The sequence below is a fragment of the Onychomys torridus genome, chromosome X, assembly GCF_903995425.1.
Source record: "Onychomys torridus chromosome X, mOncTor1.1, whole genome shotgun sequence".
NCBI lineage: Eukaryota > Metazoa > Chordata > Mammalia > Rodentia > Cricetidae > Onychomys > Onychomys torridus.
This window is the reverse complement of record NC_050466.1, coordinates 66,044,819-66,067,511: the sequence shown is the minus strand read 5'-3', so window position 1 is coordinate 66,067,511 and position 22,693 is coordinate 66,044,819. Positions and strand designations below refer to the sequence as shown.

At 41.9% G+C, this 22,693-nt stretch overlaps 1 protein-coding gene across 2 annotated transcripts in view; it reads right to left on the bottom strand.

The window, feature by feature from the left end:
* Window positions 1–19,931: 19,931 nt before the first annotated feature.
* Sms (spermine synthase) overlaps window positions 19,932–22,693 on the bottom strand; it is a 50,360-nt gene continuing 47,598 nt past the window's right edge. For both annotated transcript variants that reach the window (XM_036175073.1, XM_036175074.1), the window contains exons 10-11: window positions 21,801–21,916; window positions 19,932–20,445 (exon numbers count right to left, since the gene is read on the bottom strand). In XM_036175073.1, the coding sequence (XP_036030966.1) occupies window positions 20,406–20,445; window positions 21,801–21,916 (156 nt within the window). In that variant the 3' untranslated portion in view covers window positions 19,932–20,405. The remainder of the gene's footprint in view (window positions 20,446–21,800; window positions 21,917–22,693) is intronic.

Genomic DNA, 22,693 nt, shown 5'->3' with positions numbered 1-22,693 from the left:
TATAAAGTACACCAGGTGATATATGAATCTCAAAAATGTAATACATTATGCAAACAGAAAAAAAATCATTTGTCTTTCTAAGGAGGTGATAAATACTACATTACACAATAAGCTGCTTTGCTCAAATTCAAAGCCACGAATTCCATTTGAAATTTACTGATGAGTCTCCAAAGCTTAGTGTTATTTAATCACAATGCCTCCCAATCATAACTACTCAGATGATCAATTTTATCTAGTCACTGATGTTCCTACAATGGTGACAAAGCTGTGGTATTTTTGTTTGAAGACAACACACCAAGTCCCATGGTATACTATAATTAAGAACAACTGTTTATTTTGTCTTAAATACAATACCCCTTACCCCACCTCAAAAACTAGACATTAAAGTACTAAATATAATGATCTTGGTAAGCCAAATTGCTATGTTCCTGGCAGCCCTTCCCTATTGTTTCCCTTAAACATTTCTATCTGAAATGACAGAAAACAAAGAAAAAAATGAAACCTGGAAAATATACAGCTATGTACTTTGACCATATCTTCCAGCTAACCACCGGTGTTTCCGTTCGAACACTTTGAACCACTCACTGCTCTCACTCTATCCTTTGTCCCAGTTTGAACACTTTTTTCACTCATTGTTTTAGATGTCCATGTGTACACCTTGCAGGACCACGACACACCAGCTCTTATTTTCATGTTAGTGAAAGCAGTCTCCCTGGTAGATGGGTAAATGATGGGCTATGGAAGATTTTCAGTCTTCTTGGTTCCCTTAGCAGACATACAGAAAGATTCAGAATGTTATTGAATAAATAAATGATCACCTCATGGTCTCCGTAAACTATGTAATATAAATTAAACATTTTGATTCAAAAAATCTGAAATCCAGAATGCTAGAAAATTTAAAATGTTGAGCAATATAAAACCAGAGGGAAAATTTCAAGGTTGACAGTTCACAGTCAAATTGCAGATGGGCTAAAAATCTTGTAGAAAGCTATCTTCAAGCCATGTGTATAACATATATGAAGCAGAATTTTTTAATGTGGCTCATGGGACCTGAATAATACATATTGTATTAGTCTGTTTTTAACCTCTATGACAAACTAGCATTAGACTGGACACTTTAAAAAGAAAACAGATTCAAGAACATGGTGCTGACTTTTGCTCAGCCCTGTTGAGTGCCTTCTGGCTATGTCACAACATGGCAAATTGCATCATGACAGAAGTGTATACAACGGGAGAGATTAGGTGGCAATACATGAAGGCTCACTCTTTTATAACAACCCATTCTCTCAAGAACTAATTCATTCCAGAAGACAAACACATTAGTGTCTTCCAGAGGCAGCACAATTAATCACCTAATTGCATCCCAGTAAGCTCACCTCTTAAAGGATCCCCCAACTCTATACTTCTAGAAAGCACAAGCCCTTGGAGAAAAAAACACTCAAAACCACAGTACACATTTATCTATATTTAATTGTTTCTAGGGTACACTTTTTTGGGAGGATTTCATATGCTGAAGTACTCAGTCCACAAATCTAACCATCTCAGATATAACTGCAACATTTGATCAAATGTTTTATTCACAGCATCTTCGCTAATGTGAACATTTAACCTGAGTCCATATAACTTAGTACTGACTTAATGGTTTTTTTCGAAACAGGGTTTCTCTGTATAGCTTTAGAGCCTGTCCTGGAACTCACTCTGTAGACCAGGCTGGCTTTGAACTCACAGAGATCCACCTGCCTCTGCCTCCTGAGTGCTGGGATTAAAGGCATGCACCACCACCACCCAGCTCTGACTTAATATTTAAAGTTAATGACTACAAAGAAACTATACAGTGTAGCTCAGTTGAGAAGGATCAGGAATTCAAAGCCAGCCTTGGCTTGGCTAAATAATAATTCTAAAGCCAGCCTAGGCTACATAAGATCTTGTCTCAAAGGAGGAATGGAAAGAGAGAAGGAAGGAAGGGAGAGAGGAAGGGAAGGAGGGAGGGAAAGAGGGAGGGAAGAAGGAAAGCAGGATGGAAGAAATCATTCCAGCTATACCATGGTCGCCATCTTTTTTCCTGTTTGAAGACATTTTAAGATAAAATATTAGCTGGGCAGTGGTAATGCACGCCTTTAATCCCAGCACTTGGGAGGCAGAGGCAGGAGGATCTTTGTTGAGTTTGAGGCCAACTTGTTCTACAGAGTGAGTTCCCAAAAAGCCAGGGCTACACTACACAGTGAAAACCTGTCTTGAAACATTTTTTTAAAAAGATAAAATATTATCCAGTAACATTTTGTTAATATAGAAGCTCCATTTGTATATCTTTTAAAAGTATTTTTTAGTGCAGAGTCATCAACTGTCACTTTCTCAAACTCCAAAGCAACTGCTGGACCCAAACACATGTCCAAAAAAAGGGGGGGGGGAGTGGTTTTGTTTTGGAGGGTTGTTTTCTTTTGTTTGCAGAGCTGGGAATGGAACCCAGATTGTTGGGCATGCTGGGGAAGTATGGGCCTACACCCCCAGCCACAAATTAAAACAAATGCATCTCAATCATGGAATAGGTAATTTTAATCAAACGTTTGGGGATATGTGGTATGCACAATAGAAAAAGAATGTTTTTATAGCTCAAAGCAACAAACCTTTGCTCACAACTTCCAAGGTAAGAGAGAGAATAAGCAAGTAAGTGAAAGTCCCAATTATAAAATGCAAAAGCTTAAGACACTGAAAAATATATATGGAAAATCAATCTAGGGAATGGTTTCTAAAATAAGACACAATAGACACAAACCATAAGAAACAGAGTGACAAGTTTGACTACATCAAAAATTTTAAAAATGCATCCAAAAATATGGTTAAAAATGAAAAGACAGCTACAGACTGAAAGGAGGCATGCCACACTGTAAACAAAAAGGAATATTTGGGGCGGGGGATGGCTCCATCAACAAAGGGCTTGCACAGAAAAGGACTCTCTAGCAGGCCCATGCATGGCAAACATGGCACCAGCAGATCTTGCCTACCCCGCTTCCCTCTCCCTTGCTAAACCATTAGATTACATTCCTAAAGCTAGCCACCAAGGTCTATTCCCTTCTTTCGCCATCCCCTTTATGCCTGACTAAAATTCCAAGGTCCATTAATCAAAATTCATTATTTGGCTACACTGACTTTAACATGTCCAATCAGGATTTACCAACTCATCCTAGCATAGACTTCCCCTTTTCTCCTTAAAAACTGCTCCTGCAGAGACACCTGCTGATCCAGAGGCTGTCCCCTACCCCTTCCCTGCTTGTCCCTCCCGGGTAATAAAAGCTCCTTTTGTTTGTTTGTTGCTTTTTTTTTCCGAGACAGGGTTTCTCTGTGTAGTTTTGGTGACTGTCTAGATCTATCTCACACTGTAGTCCAGGCTGGTCTTGAACTCACAGAGATCCTCCTGGCTCTGCCTCCCGCGTGCTGAAATTAAAGGCGTGCGCCATCACTGCCGCACATAAAAACTCCTTTGTGCTGAGAATTTGGTGTCTGGGTGTATGCTGTGCTGAATCGCAGACACCTTACACTGAGCAAACATGAAGACCTAAGTTTGGATCTCCAGAACCAATAAAAAGCTGGCATGGTCTCAACAATTCAGGCTCTTACAGTCCCTCCTCTTTCTCGACAGTTGGACTCCTGGAGCTCCACCTGGGGCCTAGCGGAGGATCTCTGCATCCACTTCCATCAGTTATTGCATGAGAGTTCCAGCACGACCGTGGGCTCCAGGAGTCCAATTGTCGAGAAAAAGGAGGGACTGTAAGAGCGTGAATTGTTGAGACCAAGACTGGAAAAGCACAGGGACAAATAGCCAAATGAATGGAAGCACATGAATTATGAACCAAAGGCTGTGGAGCCCCCAGCTGGATCAGACCCTCTGGATAAGTGAGACAATTGAATAGCTTGAACTGTTTGGGAGGCACTCAGGCTGTGGGACCAGGACCTGTCCTTAGTGCATGAGCTGGCTGTTTGGAACCTTGAGCTTACACAGGGACACTTTGCTCAGCCTGGAAGGAGGGGACTGGACCTGCACGTACTGAATCCACCAGGTTGAATTGAATCACCAGGGGAGTCTTGGCCCTGGGGGAGATGGGAATGGAGGGGAGGGGCTGGGGGGAAGGTGGGGGCGGGGCTGGAGGGGGGAGGACAGGGGAACCCATGGCTGATGTGTAAAATTAAAACACAAATATAATAAATAAAAAAAGGAGAAAAAAAAGCTGGCATGGAAGAACTTGCCTAAAATCCCACTGCTGAGGAGGTAGAGAAAGGAGGGTCTCTGGGGCTTACTACCCAGTGAGTCAAGCCTAATCAGTGAGTTCCAGCTTCCATAAGACTGTCTCAAAAATTCACGGGAGAGAGATTGAGAAGATACCCAGCAAAGAAGGTGACTCTACACACACATGTGAACGGACACCCATACACACTCATATATACAAACACACTTAATATAATCCCAAAGATTTAAAGAAAAACATGTCCATAAAAACAGACCCAAGGCAGGAAGGATGAGCTGGGATTTAGCTGAGGCAGGGGGATCTTGAGTTATAGGCCAGAGAGGGAGGTTAAAGGACATAATTGTAGGTTGCCTCTGCAGATTTTGCCAAGCACTGTGATCATTTCTGATGTTTATTGGCCCTTCTCATGAAATAATTGGTAGGATTTTTTAAAGATTTGTTTATTTTTTAATTATGTATGCATGTGTGTCTATGTATGAGTTATGTATGTCTATGTATGTTAGTGCAGCTGCCTATGAAGGCCAGAAAAGAGTGTTGGATCTCCTGGAGCTGAAGTTACACGTGTGGCAGCATATTTTAAAAGCGCTCTTTAGTGCATAACAAACCCCCAGTAAATGACCATTCCCTAACTTGTGGTTGCTAAAACTCCTTCCTGGGGGTGGGGGGATGGGGGCAGGAATATAAACATCTACCCTTCTTCCTAATGACAAACTAAGGTACAATTCCATCCAAGTTCACTCTGGAGAACCAATGAATTTATTGGACTTCCTTACAGAACGTTGGTGCTCCCCTAAGCAAAAGGCCACACTGGGAATTCTCTACCCAGCAGGGATGATGGCTTGCCCAGAACCAGAGTTGAGCCCTCCTCCTCTAGTATTCCCCAGCTATAGGCCCATCCTGATGCCACGTGCAGTTAGGCAGTACTGCATACAGCAGGGGGTAGGGAGCTGCTTGATCCTCAAATGAGGGTCTCATTATCCTCCCTTCTTCTCTATAGGGGAGTGTAACAGTCAACAAACCAACTGGGATTTTCCAAATGGGCACAGTTCAACTCCCAAAGAGGGAAATTGCTTGCCTTGGAGGATAGTTTTGTACAGCACTTCTCCATTGCTATTTTCCCAGTAACAGTATTGTGACAAACAGATTCTCCCCATGAATGTTTGCATTAATCATCCAAGTTCAAAAGACTTTGCATTCAGGCTTGATTAAGTGCCTTTGTTCCAGCAAAGAAAAAGCTATCCATCCATTTGGTGCTCCCTTTAATTCTCTATGCCAGTGCCCAATTGAAATGTAAATTGCTCAGTATTCTTACTGTTAGCTCGAACTGCCTAAGTCCCTTGCATTTTACTGGGTCCTCCATCTGCAAATCTCCAGACCCATCACCTTTTTGATGGTTTTTGTTTCTTTCTTTTGTTTCCTTGTTATTGAATACTAACTGTATGCCTGCCAACCCCTGAGGATGTGAAGCTCAACAGGACATGGTCTTGACTATCTGAGAGTGCACACAGCTTTTTAATATAAATAACTAACCTTAGCCAATTTCGACACACAAATGGAAGACTGCCCAACTCTCCCTTAAAGGAGCCCTTCCAGGACAGTCAAGAGTGTCTAATATCTTTACTACTCTTGTTTAATTTTCTTTTAACAGCCAATTAACTTGGGGATGGGAGAAACAGAAGTGAAAAAACTGAGCATTTGGGGGAATGAAAGTAGTAGTGATTGTAAAGTCTCAGGACACTGTGAATAGTATTCTTCAGATTCTACTGCTTGGTTTCTGTTAAATGACAGAACAGAGTAGGCAGGCAGTATAGCTGTGTCCTGGTACAAGTTCTGATTCTGTGTAAGCAAATTGTAAAATCCGATACTTGCTAATAATGGTAACAAGATAATCTCTGAGCACTTCCTCTGTGCCAGGCACCAATTGAAGCATGGATTATCTATCTCACTGGACTGAGAAAACCCTGACAGAATTGCCGCTGCTTTTCTTCCCCTGCGGATGTACACACAGAGGACTAAGGTCCAGATTCTGCCAAGGCAGGATTCAAGCCAATGATCTAGGTCAAGAGCTTCTACTTAAAATAAGAAGCAGAGTGCTAGAGAGGTCCCCAGAAATCCACAAAGATACCTCCACTATAGTCCACTGGCAATGGTCGAGAGAGTGCCTGAGCCGACCTACTCTGGTGATCAGATGGCCAAACACCCTAACTGTCATGATAGAACTCTCATCCAGTGACTGGTGGAAGCAGATGCAGAGATCCACGGCCAAGCCCCAGGTGGAGCTCCAGGTGTCCAACCGGCGAGAGAGGAGGGATTATATGAGCAAGAGATATGGAGACCATGATTGGAAAAAGCACAGAGACAAATAGCCAAACTAATGGAAACACATGAACTATGAACCAATAGCTGAGGAGCCCCCATGGAACTGGATCAGGACCTCTGGATAAGTGAGACAGTTGATGAACTTGAACTTAGGAGGCCCCCAGGCAGTGGAACCAGGACCTGTCCTTGATGCATGAGGTGGCTTTTTGGAACCTAGGGCCTATGCTGAGACACTTTGCTCAGCCTTGGTATAGGGAGGAGGGGACTGGACCTGCCTCAACTGAATCTACCAGGCTGGGCTGACTCCCCAGGGGAGACCTTGCCTTGGAGGAGGTGGGAATGGGGGGTGGATTTGGGGAGAAGGCTGGAGGGTGGGAGGAGGGAAGACAGGGGAATCAGTGGCTGATATGTAAATTTAATTTAAAAAACTACTTTTATAGCCTAAATCTCAGATACAGTCTTTGAAGGAGTGCATATGTGAAGTGGTTTTGGTTTTTGCTTTTTGTTTGGCATTCACTGTGACATCTGTATTCATGTATATAATGTAATTTCATTATATTCATCGCCCTCTCTTGTCTTCCCCTTCCCTTTCCACTGGTGAGTGTGGGGAGAAGGGTTATGGGACAACCCTTTACATGCTGTTGATGATTCCAATTGAAATGATTCCAAACTGAAAAAAAAGAGAGGAATGTAAACTGATGCAACCAATATGGAAATTGGTATAAAAGATTAAAAAAAGTAGAAGTATTATATAAATCCAGTCCTACCACTTCCTGTAATATCCCCAAAGGACTGTAAGTCAGCACACCACAAAGACACCTGAATGTTCATGTTTACTGGGGCAATATTCACAACAGCCGAGGTATCCACAAACAGATGAAAGGATACAAAATGTTGTCTTAACTCCATTTGTCAGAGTCAAACTAGATTAACAATAACCCTGAAAGATAGTTTTTCTTTATTCCCTTCAACATCGTTAATTTTGAATTGAGGACATTAAGTATTCCTTGGATTTCAGATAAATTTCTCATGTAAAATGTGGTTGAGTTTAATTCAGTTTCCCAAGTCTTTCCTCCCCTAATGTGCATCTCCTTGCTCTGACTTCATGATTGGCAGAGAATTCTGTCTCTTGACAGTGGTTTGTTCAAACAGTAGGCCAGAGAGACATTAGCATACATGGCACAAATCAAGGATGTACCTTGGCTTCCATCATGTTCCTGCCCTCTTGCACATCTGCCTGTCAGCAGATGTCTCAGATAAGGCACTGTTCTATGGAGGATGAGAGACACATGGAGCAGACATAGCTCCAATACATAGCTTAGAGCAGAACTCAGCCAGGTCCACCCTAGCTCAACCCCAGCCAACCTCACAGCTGGTTGAGAGAGAAACCAATACTTGTTGCTATAAGCAGCTGAAATTTCAAGTTTGCTTGTTATGAAATAGTAAGACTTTGATAAATAAAACTTCTTCCACTGGCTATGTATTAGTTACTTTCATACTGTTACAACAAAATACCCAAGACAATTAACTTCCAAGAATGTTGTTCGAATCTTAGATGTTCTTATAATAAAAAACCCAGAGCCAGGTATCAGGGTGAAAGCTGAAAGATCAGAGAAGCAGAACAGCCAGCCACTAGTTCTTACCTCTACAATATCTTCAGTCTAAAGAGAGTGAGTTCCTGTTTCCTCAGGCCTTTTAGACCTTTCTCCACCCTACCACATCTTACTTCCTGGGATTAAAGGCGTTCGTGCTTCCCAAGCAAAGGCATGAGATCTCAAGCTCTGGGATTAAAGGTGTGTGCCACCTGCCTGGCTCTGTTTCTCTCCCATACTGGATCAATCTCTTGTAGCCGAATGTGGCCTTGAACTTACAGAGATCCAGACCGATCCCCACCTCCCTAGTGATAGTATTAAAGGTGTGTGCCACCACTGTCTGGCCTCTATGTCTAATCTAGTGGCTGGCTCTGTCCTCTGATCCTCAGGCAAGTTTATTAGGGTCCACAATATATCACCACATGAGAAAATTTTATTTGGGCACAAAGTCCTGAAGGTTCTACTCCACGATTAAGGTAGCCACTTTGGGCTTCTAGAGAAAATGACTCATCACAGCAGGAGTGTGTAACATGGCAAATCACTCATATCACGAGCCAAAAAGCAGAGAGTAGGATAATTAATAGGGTCTCACAACCCTTTTAAGGACATGCCCCCATCACACAAGGACCTCCAAGTAGGCCCTACCTGTCAGGTTCACAGCACTTCCCAGCGGTGCCACCCTTAAGACCACACCTCTAAAACATAAAACCTTAGGACACACTCATCAAAACCACAGCAAGAATTTTAAAGGGCATTAGTATTGATTTCTTAGAGATGTTCTAAGAATAGACCATAAACTGGGTCACTTCAGCAACAGAAAAATTATTTTCTCATAGTTTGGGAGGTTAGAAGTCTAAAATCAAAGTGATGGCAAGGCTTGCTTCTTCTAGAAACTGTGAGGAAAAATCAGTTTGATGTGTTTCTTCCGGCATTCCTCACCTTGCAAAATAGTATTCCTATCTTATCCTCACAGTGCTCAAATACTCCTTTTGAAATGGACCATCAGCCATATCAGTAAAAAGCCCACCCAAACATCTCCATCTCATCATCTGCAATGATACTAGTTCTAAATAACATTGTATTTGTAGGTACTGTGGGAGGGGTGGGACTTCAACATCTTTTCGGGAGAAAACAATTCAACCCAGAACACCTTCCCTGATCTTTCAGAGGGTAGGAGTGAAAATAACACTGGAAGGACCTGGTAGCTTTTTGGCAGTAGGAAAAAGAAGAATTCATCTTTCTATTTCACTATAGTAAGCTATAAAACAGGTTAGGTTTGCTATGGCTCCTAAATACTAAGCACTTAAAAATCTATGACATTTTCATTTAATATTCATGTGTGCAGGTGTGTATGTTTGACAGTAGGGAAAACATCAAAACACACAAGTAGAGGTCAGAGGACAAGTTGTGGGAGTCAGCTCTCTCCTTCCACCATTTGAGTAAAACTGGGGTTCAAACTGAGATCAGGCTTGGCAGAAAACAGCTCCACCTGCTGCGCCATCCTCCCAGGCCCAATGTTTTAACATGCATACGTAGCAAATGCTCTTTGCCCCTGCACATCCCTAAAACTGTAAGGTGTGTGCTTTCTTTATAGGTTTCACCATATTAAGCCTACACTTCCCTTCGTGTTTGTATTTCCAGCAGTCTCCTAATGCTCTGCTACTGGGGGCTGGTGGTTCACACTTACCTTTCTTTGCTGCTTAAGAGGCTGCCTACATGTTCTTCCACTCCATGTTCCCCTGACTAAACTCAACACTTGTCTCCTCTGACCCCCTACCTAGCTACTGCAGCAAAAGTGCTTTAGTACATGCAGAGGAAAGCTGTTCCAGTAAGTATGAATGGAATTGTGTGACCTCCAACCTTTTCCTTTATTACTCTTTGTATCTTCAATAAACCTGCAAAAGACCTCAGCACAAACTGAAATTTGTTCCAGTTTTTACTCTTTACAGAAATAAGCATACTCACTAAAGCACTATCCAGGCTTCTGTAAATTGCATGTTTAGTTGGGTCAAGAATCCAATCCCTTATCCTCTGTTTAGAATTCAGTGTGCAATGTCTCAACACAGAACAGGGTTCCCAGTCCTTTCCAAATCAGACTCAAAAATGTCTGCTCTGCTCAGCCTTCATTAATGGGACTCTACCCACCACCATTGTCTGATTTTCAAATAGTGGGGAAGGACTCAATACTTTTGGGGAAAGTCTTGGGAACTCGCATAGGAGCATTAGGTTAGTGTTTTATCAGGCCACCTTTCAGTTTTTGGTGTAGGAGTTGAACCCGGGACCTCACGCATGCTGGCCAAGCATGGTACCACTGAGCTACACTTCTAGGCCTACATTAAAATATTATTCATGAGATCATTAGAAATGAGTTAGGAACTCATGTTAGAAATTACTATAGCAACATCTACTATTATAATAATACATCTTTGATATTTAAAACATTTACATTCAGCAGCAGTTCAACCCAGCACTTTCAATTTTTCTTCCCACAATATGACCTATCAGATTTTCCATTATTCAGTAGTCAAAGTGGTTGGTTCAGACTGACCTCATAAGCATATGCCAATTAGATTGTGAGGGATACAGGATGTTGGGCTTAGGCTAAGACCTTACCTAATCAGATGCTAGTCTAGTAAGACCACCATGTGATGCTCATGGTCTTTCAAGTAAGAGGTACTACCTCAGCTTTTCTCTTCCTGTTTCTAAACAATAAGACAATTTCCTTTTCAGCGGAACTCATCAAAGTCCTCAGCTGATTAACTCATAGGGGAGAGAGAGTGAGTGTTGACATGTGTGGCTGTCTAGAATTTCCCTGGATCACTATTTATTGAGGCAGGGTCTCTTAGTCTCCTGATCTCCCTGATATATCTCTCCTACTGTCTTCACAGGCACAGCCCTGCTCTTCCAGCATTTGTGATCTCCAGTGGGACACTTGTAGCTACAGTTGCTTCTATATGTAAGTAGACAAGAAGCCCCAAAGATCTAATTTAGCCACTCAGATTTCTGTGGCCCAGGAACATGTTATAGTCCTGCCTTGTAGGCTATAACCTAAAGCTCCAGCATCCTTCTTTGAGAGCCACAGAATTATTCCTGTTAGGTTTGTGGTTTTGTATCCCCTAATCTTGCTAGTATGCCTCTCAGGTAAACTTGTTTCTCAAGATTTTATTTCTATTTTTAAATTTTCTGAACACAGAACAGGGTTTCCAGCTACACACACACACACACACACACACACACACACACACACACACACACACACACGCATGCACGCACGCAGCCCAAGAAGGCTAGCAGAGGGCACTGGATCTTCTATAGCTGGAATTATAGGTGGTTATGAGCTACCTGACATAGGTGCTGGAAACAGAACTCAGGTCCTCTGCAAAAGCAGTACAAGCTCTTCACCACTGAGCCCGTCTGTGGTAGTTCAAATGTAACTGGTCCCCATAATCTCATAGCGAGTGGCACTATTAGGAGGTATGCCTTTGTTACAGTGGGTATGGCCATGTTGGAGAAAGTGTGTCACTGTAGAGGCAGGCTTTGAGGTTTCCTATGCTCCAGATACCTCCCAGTGTCTCAGTCGACTTCCTGTTACCTGCAAAATGTAGGACGCTTAGCTACTACAGCACCACCTGCATGTCACCATACTCCTCACCATGATGATAATGGACTGAACCTCTGAAACTGTAAACAAGCCTCCCCAATTAAATGTTTTCTTTATAAGAGTTGTGGTGGTCATGGTGTCTCTTCTTCACAGCAATAAAAATCCTAGAACATCATCTTCAGCCCTCCTGGCTTTATTTAATAACATGTGTGGAAAATAATTTCAAACCTAAGTACTTTGGTAAATTCAGCAATGGACACAAATGCCGATATTGAAACTACTGCCTATATTCTATCAATTGACAACTTGGCAGTATTTCTCCTCTATTATAGGATCTAGTTTAGGTCTACTGAGCCTCTTTAAATCTGCAGCCTTTCACAGCCTGATCCTTTTAACATGAATACTTCAAAGATTTTTATTTATGTCTGTCTACATGTATGTATGTGTACTGTGTGCCTGCCTGGTGAAGTCAAAGGCCAGAAGAGGGACTCGGGTCACACGGAGCTGAAATTACAGGGAGTTTCAAGCCACTTGCTTTGGGATGGGTACTGGGAACCAAACCCAGGTCCTCTGAAATAGCAAGTACTCTTATCCACTGAGCCATCTCCCCAGCCCCATATCAATACTTTTGTTAGGCTAGGCCAGGAGTAGCACTTGCCTAGCACTGTGAACTCCTGGGTTCACTCTATGCAGAACTCCCTGCCTACACACACCCTACATTTGAAGAGTACATAGGGATCAAGGGTTAGATTTAGATAATCCATTCTTAGTCAAGTATTGTGTAGGTGACAACCCTTCTAAGACTGCAACATCTGGAGGCACATGATGTCTACTTGCCCCTTGGGAAAGTTGATTTTGGTTACCTGGTCAAGGTTGTGTCCAATTTCTCCACTGTCAAGTTGCTTTTCCCTTGCATTGTCTAACAGGATAAATATTCTGCCCTTAATAATGTTCATATCCTAATCATCAGAACTTTCTACAAATGCTGCTTCATATGGCAAAGTGGACTCAGCAGATATGTAAGTGGGGCTAGTAGTCTGGATCATCCTGGTGAAGCTACCCTGAAGGCTTTGAAACTGGAAGGAGGAATTAAGCCAAGAAATGCAGACCCCTCAAGGAACTGAAGGGGTAGCAAATATATTCCTCCTGAAGGAACCAGCTTTGCCAACAATAACTGGAACTTTTAGCTGCATAAGACTCAATTAAGATTTCTGAAGCCCAAAACTATTTCAAGAAACTACATTTGCAGCAATTTGCTAAAGGAACAGGAAATTGATACTAAATCCCCATATATAGGATCCTGTGAAGATTTCCCCTTTAACACTAATGAATAGATCCTGCCTCAGTCTTCACTGATTACCAAAGGTTAAATTTTTGCCTCAGACTCTACCACTTTAACACATGTTCAGCACTCAAAGTAAGAACCTATCTGTGTATTTATGTCCTTCACTTGTTTCTATATTGTCCATACAAATTCAAGATTTCAGGATTTAAAGATTTTATGTATATATATATGTTTGGGCATGCATGTGTATGGATGTCTGTGGAGAACAGATGAGGGCACCGGATCCCTTGGAAGTGAAGCTAAAGGTGGCTGTGGGTTCTAGAAGCTGAACTAGGGTCCTCTGCAAGAGCAATAATCAGGAGCCCAGAGCCAGGTTCAAATTATAGACAAGAAATCAGGATGAGCTATGTGACCCTATACTCATTCATATCTGTGGCCTGGCTGGCACTGAAATCTGAGCCAAGGCAGTCCTCCACGTGCTGGTCAGTGAATAAGGGGACACCAGGTACAGAAAGTCCACCCAGTGTGGCTGCAGAATGAAGATACCTAAGGATGAGGCCACTGACGAGCAAATGGGAGAAAAAAAGATTTGGTCACAGAAGTACCATTCCAGTTTTCCAGCCTATTTTTGCACACCTTCCCAAGTTTCTGGTCCCCTTAGTTCCATGAAGGAAATAAGAAGCAACCCAGCAAGGGAGGACTGGGCTTTGAAGTTTCCTTTCACCACATTGGGACTGCACCCTTGCTCAGAGCAGGATACACTTACCCACTTCACACCAGATTGGTTTGTTTGTTTGTTTGTTTGTTTGTTTGTTTGTTTGTTTTGAGACAGAGTTTCTCTGTGTAGCTTTGCACCTTTTCCTGGAACTTGCTTTGGAGACCAGGCTGGCCTCTAACTCACAGAGATCCACCTGCCTCTGCCTCCCAAGTGCTGGGATTACAGGCATGCACCACCAACGCCCGGCCAGATTGTTTTCTTAAAGCCCAAATGAGTAAATTCTTCAAGCCAGCCTCCTTCTTCCATGGTCTACTTAGAAAAAGATATTCTAAAGAAGTTCCCCTTTAGAGTGGACTCTAAGGTCAAAACTATTTCCTATGTGCACTGAATTTTCTTCATCTGACTCCATCACACCTCTGAGAAAAATGTCTAGTGATGAGTGGCAGAATCAGAATCCAGATCCTGGTGTGTCTATTCTTCTCCACAAAGACACTATCTCTGCAGACATGAAATAATCCAGTAGCTATGGACAACTGATGAGAGATATGTAGACTGTACAATAAGGTTGTGAAGACAACCTGAAATAAATACTGAATGTGATGGGACCAGTCAAAGCATGAAATATACTGACAGCTTCCCTTAACACTGGGAGGATACAGATGGGAGAGTTAGAGTAGCTAATTAAACTCAGACACATGTAGATAGAAGTGGTATCTAGAAAATAAGAGTAGTTGAGAGTGATGACTACCTTCCAGAGGACCTGAACTTGGATTCCTGCATCCAGGTCCTGCCTGTAACTCCAATTCCAGGTGACCTGGCTGATGGCCTCTGCTGGACTCTGCAAGCGTGTGTGTGTGTGTGTGTGTGTGTGTGTGTGTGTGTGTGTGTGTGTGTGTGTGCGCGCGCCTCACAATTAAAAGCACTTGCTACTCTTCCAGCGGACCCAAGTTTGGTTCCCAGCACCCACATCCAAGGTATCTAATGTCTCTGGCCTCCATGGGCACACGTACTCACATGCACATCCATACAGATACATACCTACCTATATATAAATAATAATCTTTTTTTAAAATAGAGGACATCAAATGTGCTAAGGCTATATATGTAGTCAGAACCAAGCAGTGTGAACCTAAGCTACCATCTTAACCACTATCCAAGATGTAAAACTATTATAGAACAAAGTCAAGAAAATGCTCCCGAATAAAACTAACTCTAGAGTCAAAGCCAAGTCTACTATGTGGGGCTTTCCATCTCTCAGGAAAGGGATAGAGCAAGTTTCCTATGCTCTTTCTGGGAGACTGGAGGCCTTCAATCAACAGGCTGGATTGGCCTGCCTCCTCACCCAGGAGAGCTCTCAATTCACTTATTCTCTGACATTCTTGAGCCAAGTTGCAGAGAGGGGGCCTATTCCCCAATGCTTCATCATGAAGGAATTGCTCACTGAAATGATCACATAGTTGGTCATTTCACAGGAAAACTAAACATCCCTGGGACCTCCAGATACTCCAGATAAGTATACCTGCCCAGTCACATTAATCATCTCATTTCCCAGGGAAATCTCAACCAAGAGTATTCAAAAAGCTTTCCAAAAGCACGGGGCTATTTCTTGCTGGTGTGCTATTGCTCGTTTTTGAATGAGTGGAATGGCTGCATCAGGTAATTGAGATTTTCAATGGGTTTGGCTGAGGAAAGTGACCTGCCAGAGTTGATTTGTAGTTCTTAAACAAGGACGAAGGAAGCATGAAGGACAGTGGTCTTTACCCCTGGTCTTCAATGAATTCTGTTTTGTCATAAACCTTCATGGGAAAACATCTGTATCTCCCTTATTCACTGGTTTCTCAATGAAATTTAGCATTTCTCTTAAGCATAAATGTAGGTGAAAAACCATGTATGTTATTACTTGCAATTTCTATGACTTTGTCAACAACAGAAATCAACACCTTATCACATTTCAGTACAGATCTTATAAATGTTTATCCTTATTACTACATCAAAATTATATTACTCAATGCACCACTCTATCTAGCTAGGTAACAAGTAATAAAGCAACACAAATATTAAACTGTAAATTTTTGAAAACTAATATAACCTATTTCCAGCTAATCTTATCTATTGAATATATTTTTCAAATGTTTCTGAAGAGTCTCCAGTTTTCAGTAGGCAGCTCTCAAAGGAATCCAAGGGACAACAATGTTAATAAATCCTGGTGATAGGGGTGGCTTGGAGAGATGGCTCAGTGGTTAAGAGTCTGGCTGCAGCCAGGCGGTGGTGGCGCACGCCTTTAAACCCAGCACTCGGGAGGCAGAGGCAGGCAGATCTCTGAGTTCTAGGCCAGCCTGGGCTACCAAGTGAGTTGCTGGAGAGGCGCAAAGCTACACAGGGAAACCCTGTCTCGAAAGACCAAAAAACAAAACAAACAAACAAAAAAGAGTCTGGCTACTATTCCAGAGTACCGGAATTCGATTTCTAACACCCACGGCAGCTCACAATTATCTAGTAACTCCAATTCCAGAGTATCCAACACTGTCTTTCTAACCTCCAAGGACAACAAACACACAAGTGGTACAGACATATAAGCAGGGGAAATGCCCATACACATAAAAAATTAAGTTGGTAAGCATTAAAAAAAAGAAAAGCCAGGAAGTGGTGGCACACACCTTTAATCTCATCATGGGAGGCAGAGGCAGGTAGATCTCTGTGAGTTCAAGGCCAGCCTGGTCTACAAAGTGAGTTCCAGGACTGTTACAGAGAAACCCTGTCTCCAAAAAAAAAAGGGAGAGAGAAAGAGGGTTGGGGATTTAGCTCAGTGGTAGAGCGCTTGCCTAGCAAGTGCAAGGCCCTGGGTTTGATCCTCAGCTCTTGCAAAAAAAAAAAAAAGAGAGGGAGAGAAGGGAAGAGAAGAAAGAAGCAAAGAGAAAGAAAGAAATCCTTTGGAAGGCAGGAGTAACACAGATACTCAGGAAATTAGGGCAGGAGGACCACAAGTTCAGAGCCTCCCTGCTCTCTAGGACTAGACTTCAAGGTTTAGCCTGAACAAACTCAGTAAGCACCCTGTGTCAAAATAAAAAGAAGATAACTACGTGATAGAGCACTTGTCTAGCACACATGAGGACCTAGGTCCAATCATCAGTCCCAGTACTGGAGTAGGGGGGGTGGGAGGGTGGACATCCTGAGTTATCTTCCACATATGGAAACCTAAATTTAAATTGTACCCCTAAAAACAGGTCTGGAGGTACATGTCCATAACCTTAGCCCTCAGGAGGTAGAGGCCAGAGAATCAGAAATTTGAGGTCATCCACAGGCTACACAGTGAATTTAAGGCCAGCTTGGAATACATAAGACCTAGTCTCCAAAAAAAAAAAAAAAAGTGCATGGATATGGAACCCTCAGGCCCATGTCACCCTTGGACTGCTGAGTGGCCCATTCAGTGTTATCAACATCTCATTCACACCATAGTTTTGAGACTTAGCAAGATAACAGAAATGGGTATGGTTTATTTTTAAATGTATTAATGTTAATTACTATTTGGTACAAAGACACTACACAGGGAGCTAGAGTGATGGCTCATCAGTTAAGAGCACTTGCTGCTCTTGTAGAGAACCTGGGTTTGGTTCCTAGCAGCCATATAGCAGCACATGGCTACCTGTAACTCCAGTTCCAGAGGATCTGCCTCCATCTTCCGGCTTCCTCAGGCACAGGGCACATACCTGATACACATACATGTATGCAGGCACTCACACATACACATAAAAATAAGCAAGTCTTTAAGAAAAGACACTAGGCAACAGGGTGATCAAAGGTCGGGGGTGTTTCTTCAAGGTCACATAGCAGCTCCTACATAATAATGAGGTACCAAAAACTGCTGACCAACTGGCTCCTGGAACAGTGTGCACCAAAAAATGTTGTCCTGAGAGGGATACTAAGTAGCTAGTGTCATAATGAAAATCAGCAACTACTGTTGTCTTGTCCGAGCAAGTCTTGTCAGAGAGAAACATTCAGTGGGAATAAAATGCTCAGAAAACAGAGCTGTCGGATAAACCATACTATGAGCAGCTCCACTGAAGAGCTTCAGACAGACCAACACAGAACATAACACATAATTCCCTTCCCTCTCTCGGGAGTCAGGAGAACAGGATAAAACGGATCAATTTATTGACAGGCAGAAGACAGACGGAAATACAAACTCTTATGGCAACAATAGTTAGAGAAGGCAAGGACCTGACTATTCAAACTACACAGGAAGGAACAGCATATTTTTTTTATTTTGATTATCAGCAGTGCTCTAGCCCACTAAAAACACCACCAACCCAGCTTTCCCCTGATCCAGTTGGATCAGTGTCATAAATATTCAATCACATTTCCAAGAGAAAACAGTATTTCATGTCTTAATAAATCAATTCTTAGTATCTGCTGTGTTGAATAAAATTTAAACACTGTCCATATTTGTCTTTTCTTTCATTAAAAAGCTAGGACACCATAATATATTCCACTGTTAAAAGGAAACTTTCACACTATACAACGCTACAGTCATTAAGAAAAAATAGCACTGCTGGATCATTAGCATTTCTTTAAAAGGCAGCCAAAGCTAGGGTGGGTTTTAGCTAGAGCACAGAGGGTGGGGGATGTTGGTTCAGTTTGCATGCTTCTGTGTTAAAATAACAAGTGTTCAAAACTGAGATCCTCCTTCAGCAAATACAAAGAAATAAGTCTGAATTCACTTTTATCACTCAAGATAAACTCAACACCGCTTCCTTTATTTTCTCCCAAATGTATCTTCCAAGTAGCCTTGCATAACCTTATTCTCTTTATTTCTACCACTTGGCTTAACAGGACCTGAGTCACCAGAAATATGAGTGGATCTGCAGTCGTGGCCTGAAGTTACTCTTCAAGCACCAACCAGGTCATGCCTCGAATTAATAATCTATCCCAACAGCTGATATACTTATTCTCTTTACTTAAATGAAGCAAAAATTGAGCTGGGTGTCAAGGTGGTATAAACTCAGTTCTCGGCAGAGTTCCAGGCAAGCCTGGGCTACATAACAAGCTCCAGGATAGACTGGGCTACATACAGACTGTTACTTTGCCTCAAAAGTAGCAGTAAAATGGGGGGGGAGAGACAATTGGCCCCAACTCATATTCTAACTGCAGCAGTACATCAATTTTCAATCCTCCACAATATACAAAGCCTTTCAAAGAATCATATAAGAATTTAGATAGAGACGTGTCTACTAGTCTGTTTTTAACCTATCCATACACAAAAAATATTGCTAAACTTATCTGATTTGAACATGACTCTCAACTCCTTTTACTCTGTATTGTTTCTTCTTCCATGTCAATCCAATAAAAATAGCAAATGTCTGCACTCATTTTTAAAGATCATTTGGTATAGCCTATATATACCGTTTGTTCCTATCTTAGGAGGAACATCAAAGAATTTTCAGTGTTAACCCTGATTCCATCTCACTAAATATTACATTTTCAATGTTTTACTAACTGTAAAAATACTGTAAATGAACCAATTCCACTGATATAGTATAAATCTTTTATATAAATAATATAAAAGATGATTTAAATTGGTTGGATTGTTATCCACAATATAATACCAAGTTGATATTCACATGCACTTTCTTGTTTGTTTGTTTGTTTGTTTTGCTTTTCGAGACAGGGTTTCTTTGTAACAGTCCTGGCTGTCCTGGAACTCACTCTGTAGACCGGACTGGCTCACCATTGCCTGGCCACATGCCCTTTCTTAAGAGTTCCTAAGTTATTCTTTTTACCCCAGGACTACATGGACTCTACTGTGCATCTGCACATCCTGCAGTCTTCTCAAAGTCTCATAGCAGCTATCCCAAAGATTTTTATATTTACTTGTAATTTATCAGGAAGACTGGTAACAGAAATAATCTTTTGACTTTCAACTTTTCAGTCAGGCAAAATCTGCTATTCTCAGGTCAACTTTATAATGCAGAGGTGGCAAATAGGCCATGGATCATTCACCACTGTGATAAATGAAGTCACTACTACAATTGACAAAGGCCCCAAGGCCTTTAACAAAGACATTGTGACAGAAGTCCAGTTACAGAACTAAATAGTCTAGAATATACCTTTGTTCTTGGCCATCAGAGGTAAGAAAGAGGAACATGGGCTGAAATAAAGTGACAAAACACATGAAAGGTCTCTTTTGTAATTTTAATTGAAGCACTGCTAAACACTTAAGTCTTTTTAAAGCACCAAATTTTAATATCTAAGTCAATTTAGGAATGGGGGGACACTATCAGGAACTTCTCTCCAGAATAAAACAATGATGTACATTCCTCCACATGTCCAAATTAAAATCTACTAAAACCCAAACCCCACACAGAGAAAAAAAAAAAAAGATACTAAAATCACATTCTAGGGGGTCAGTGCATTCCGCAGTCTTTGTTGGGCTGTCTAACTGTCCTTCAGCTGACTTTCAAAAATTAACACCCTAGTTCTTTAAAATATACATTTTTCCCATTGGCTTTTTTAAATTAAAAATAATAATTAAAGAAAAAAAAAACACTTGAAGAAATTCGCGACCAGTTGCCTGACTCAGTTGATGGTATATAGGGCATATGGAAGTCAGGAAGGTGGCTTGCAGCACACGACATTCAGGGGATGCTCATCTTTAAGGCTTAGCTTTCTTCCAAACAGTGTAAAATACCCACCTGGACAGGGAGTCAAGGAATAAGGAAGGCAATTCAAGGAGGAGGAGGTACCAGTTAACATGTGTATATAAGCCTACAAATTGAAAGAGGGACAGAGATTTTTGGTTTTTTTGTTTTGGTTTTTTGAGACAGGGTTTCTCTATGTAGCTTTGCGCTTGTCCTGGAACTCGTTTTGTAGCCCAGGCTGGCCTCGAACTCACAGAGATCCCCCTGGCTCTGCCTCCTGAGTGCTGGGTTTAAAGGCGTGTGCCACCAACGCCCGGCAGGACAGAGATTTATTGGTGTAGGTTGAACAGTGTGGGGATGTGACAAAGGGCTTGTAAACAAGACCACTTTGCAGCACGGGACATCTGACATTTGGGACAGTTCTCTGGAGGCCTCCCAAAAGTTTGAGTCAGTATGCGGAGAAGAGTAAGGGACAAGTAGATAGGAGTAAAGGAAAGGGCAAAGAAGCAGGGAAGGTGGAAGAGCAGATAAGAAGGAAAAGGGAGTCTAAGACCCAGAAGCATAACCCCTATTTCGCAAAGCATGAAGAAGAACACTGTTAAAGGGACAAGGGAGCAGTGGAGATGGAAGAGAAACTAAATCTCCACAAGCCATCGAAGGCCATGGCTGCCCAGCAAGCAGAGTATCCCCCTCTTTGGGCAAAGGACCTAGGCAGTTCTTGTCCCTTACTAGGCATCCGGCTTCAGCAGCCTATTTGCCCAAGCTAGGAGCCAACCCAGGACCAGCAGCATTTCAAGGGCTGATAACAAGGGAAACTACCATCATGAAAGAAACCTGGATTCAGCTTGCAGCTAAGGGAGCTGATGATTGCTAACAATGGTTTAATCACAAATATGGCTAGTCTGGTTACTCTGGGGATCCCCCACTTTCCCTTCCATATGCTAAAATTACTGGTGGGCCATTAAGCTTTTAGGTGAGTTTCTGGGAATTCAAACCACTTCTCAAGTTTCGGGTACTCATCAGTCCCCTGGAGGACTGAGGAAAAAGGCCATTGGGCCCCACCTCAACATTCTGACTGGGGTGATAGAAGAATTTGCATACCTAACTAGTTCCCAGGTGATGTGCCTGTCTAGGGCCTGTCTTTCCACAAACCATTGTTTCTGTTTTAGATCAGTGGGACTTAATGTTAAAGGCCCCTGGAAATCTATGATAAGGGACACCCCAGTCTCTAAGATCCAGAAATAAAGCCTATTTTTCAAGTTCCCAGGAAGATTCCCCACTTAAGTTTGAAACTCAGGGCTTATATACTATAGAGCTAATTCTGCTTGTTGTTATGATTAGTAATGGCAGCATGTGATGTACTTAGATGTTCTGAAAATGCAGCACATAATGTCATGGTCAAAGGATACAATTCCAAGTATGAAGGGACACAGACAATCTCTTTTGAGAATTCCACAGGACAATACAGGCGCCCCAGCTGTTCTTCATAGAGCGACAGGGCTTCAGTCAAATTGACACAATTCCCCTAAATCAGAGAGAAAAGCAAACAATGGGATTTCCAAGTCATACTTATTTGAAGGTCTCTAATAAAGGGAGAACAATTGGAGCTTGAGATAAAAGTTCATCTTTAAAAATGAGATAAGACCTCTATAATTCCACAAATTACACCGAATTCTATTTATGGATTCATTAGTTCATTCTCTTTCTACCTCATTTACAGAGCTATTTCAAATTATTGAAGTATGAAGCAATAGAAAGCAGTGAGGCCAATTTCTCATTAGTGACATAGTTCATTGTATCCACACCATGCAATTTAGCATATTCATCCACATAACCCACTCAAAGTAATTTTTTTTTGTCAGTAACGGTCACAACTGTGTTGAAACTGAAATATAAAATGATGTTCTTTCTTTTCGAAATGATTTAAACTACATCCTTTCTTTAAAAAAAAAAAAAAAAAAAAAAAAAAAGTCCTGCAGGGCAGTGGTGGCGCACGCCTGTAATCCCAGCACTCAGGAGGCAGAGGCAGGCGGATCTATGTGAGTTTGAGGCCAGCCTGGGCTACCAAGCGAGATCCAGGCACAAAGCTACACAGGGAAACCCTGTCTCGGAAAACCAAAAAATAAAAAGAAATAAAAAAAAGTCCTGACACAACTGTATTCATACCCCATCCTTTCCTCAAATTCTGATTTTCTTAAAGTGTGCACTACTGTATGAGTGTGATAGTCTGAAAATAATTTTGTGGAATCGGTTCTCCCCTTCCACCTTTCGATGTGGCTTCTGGGAATCAAATTCAGGTTGT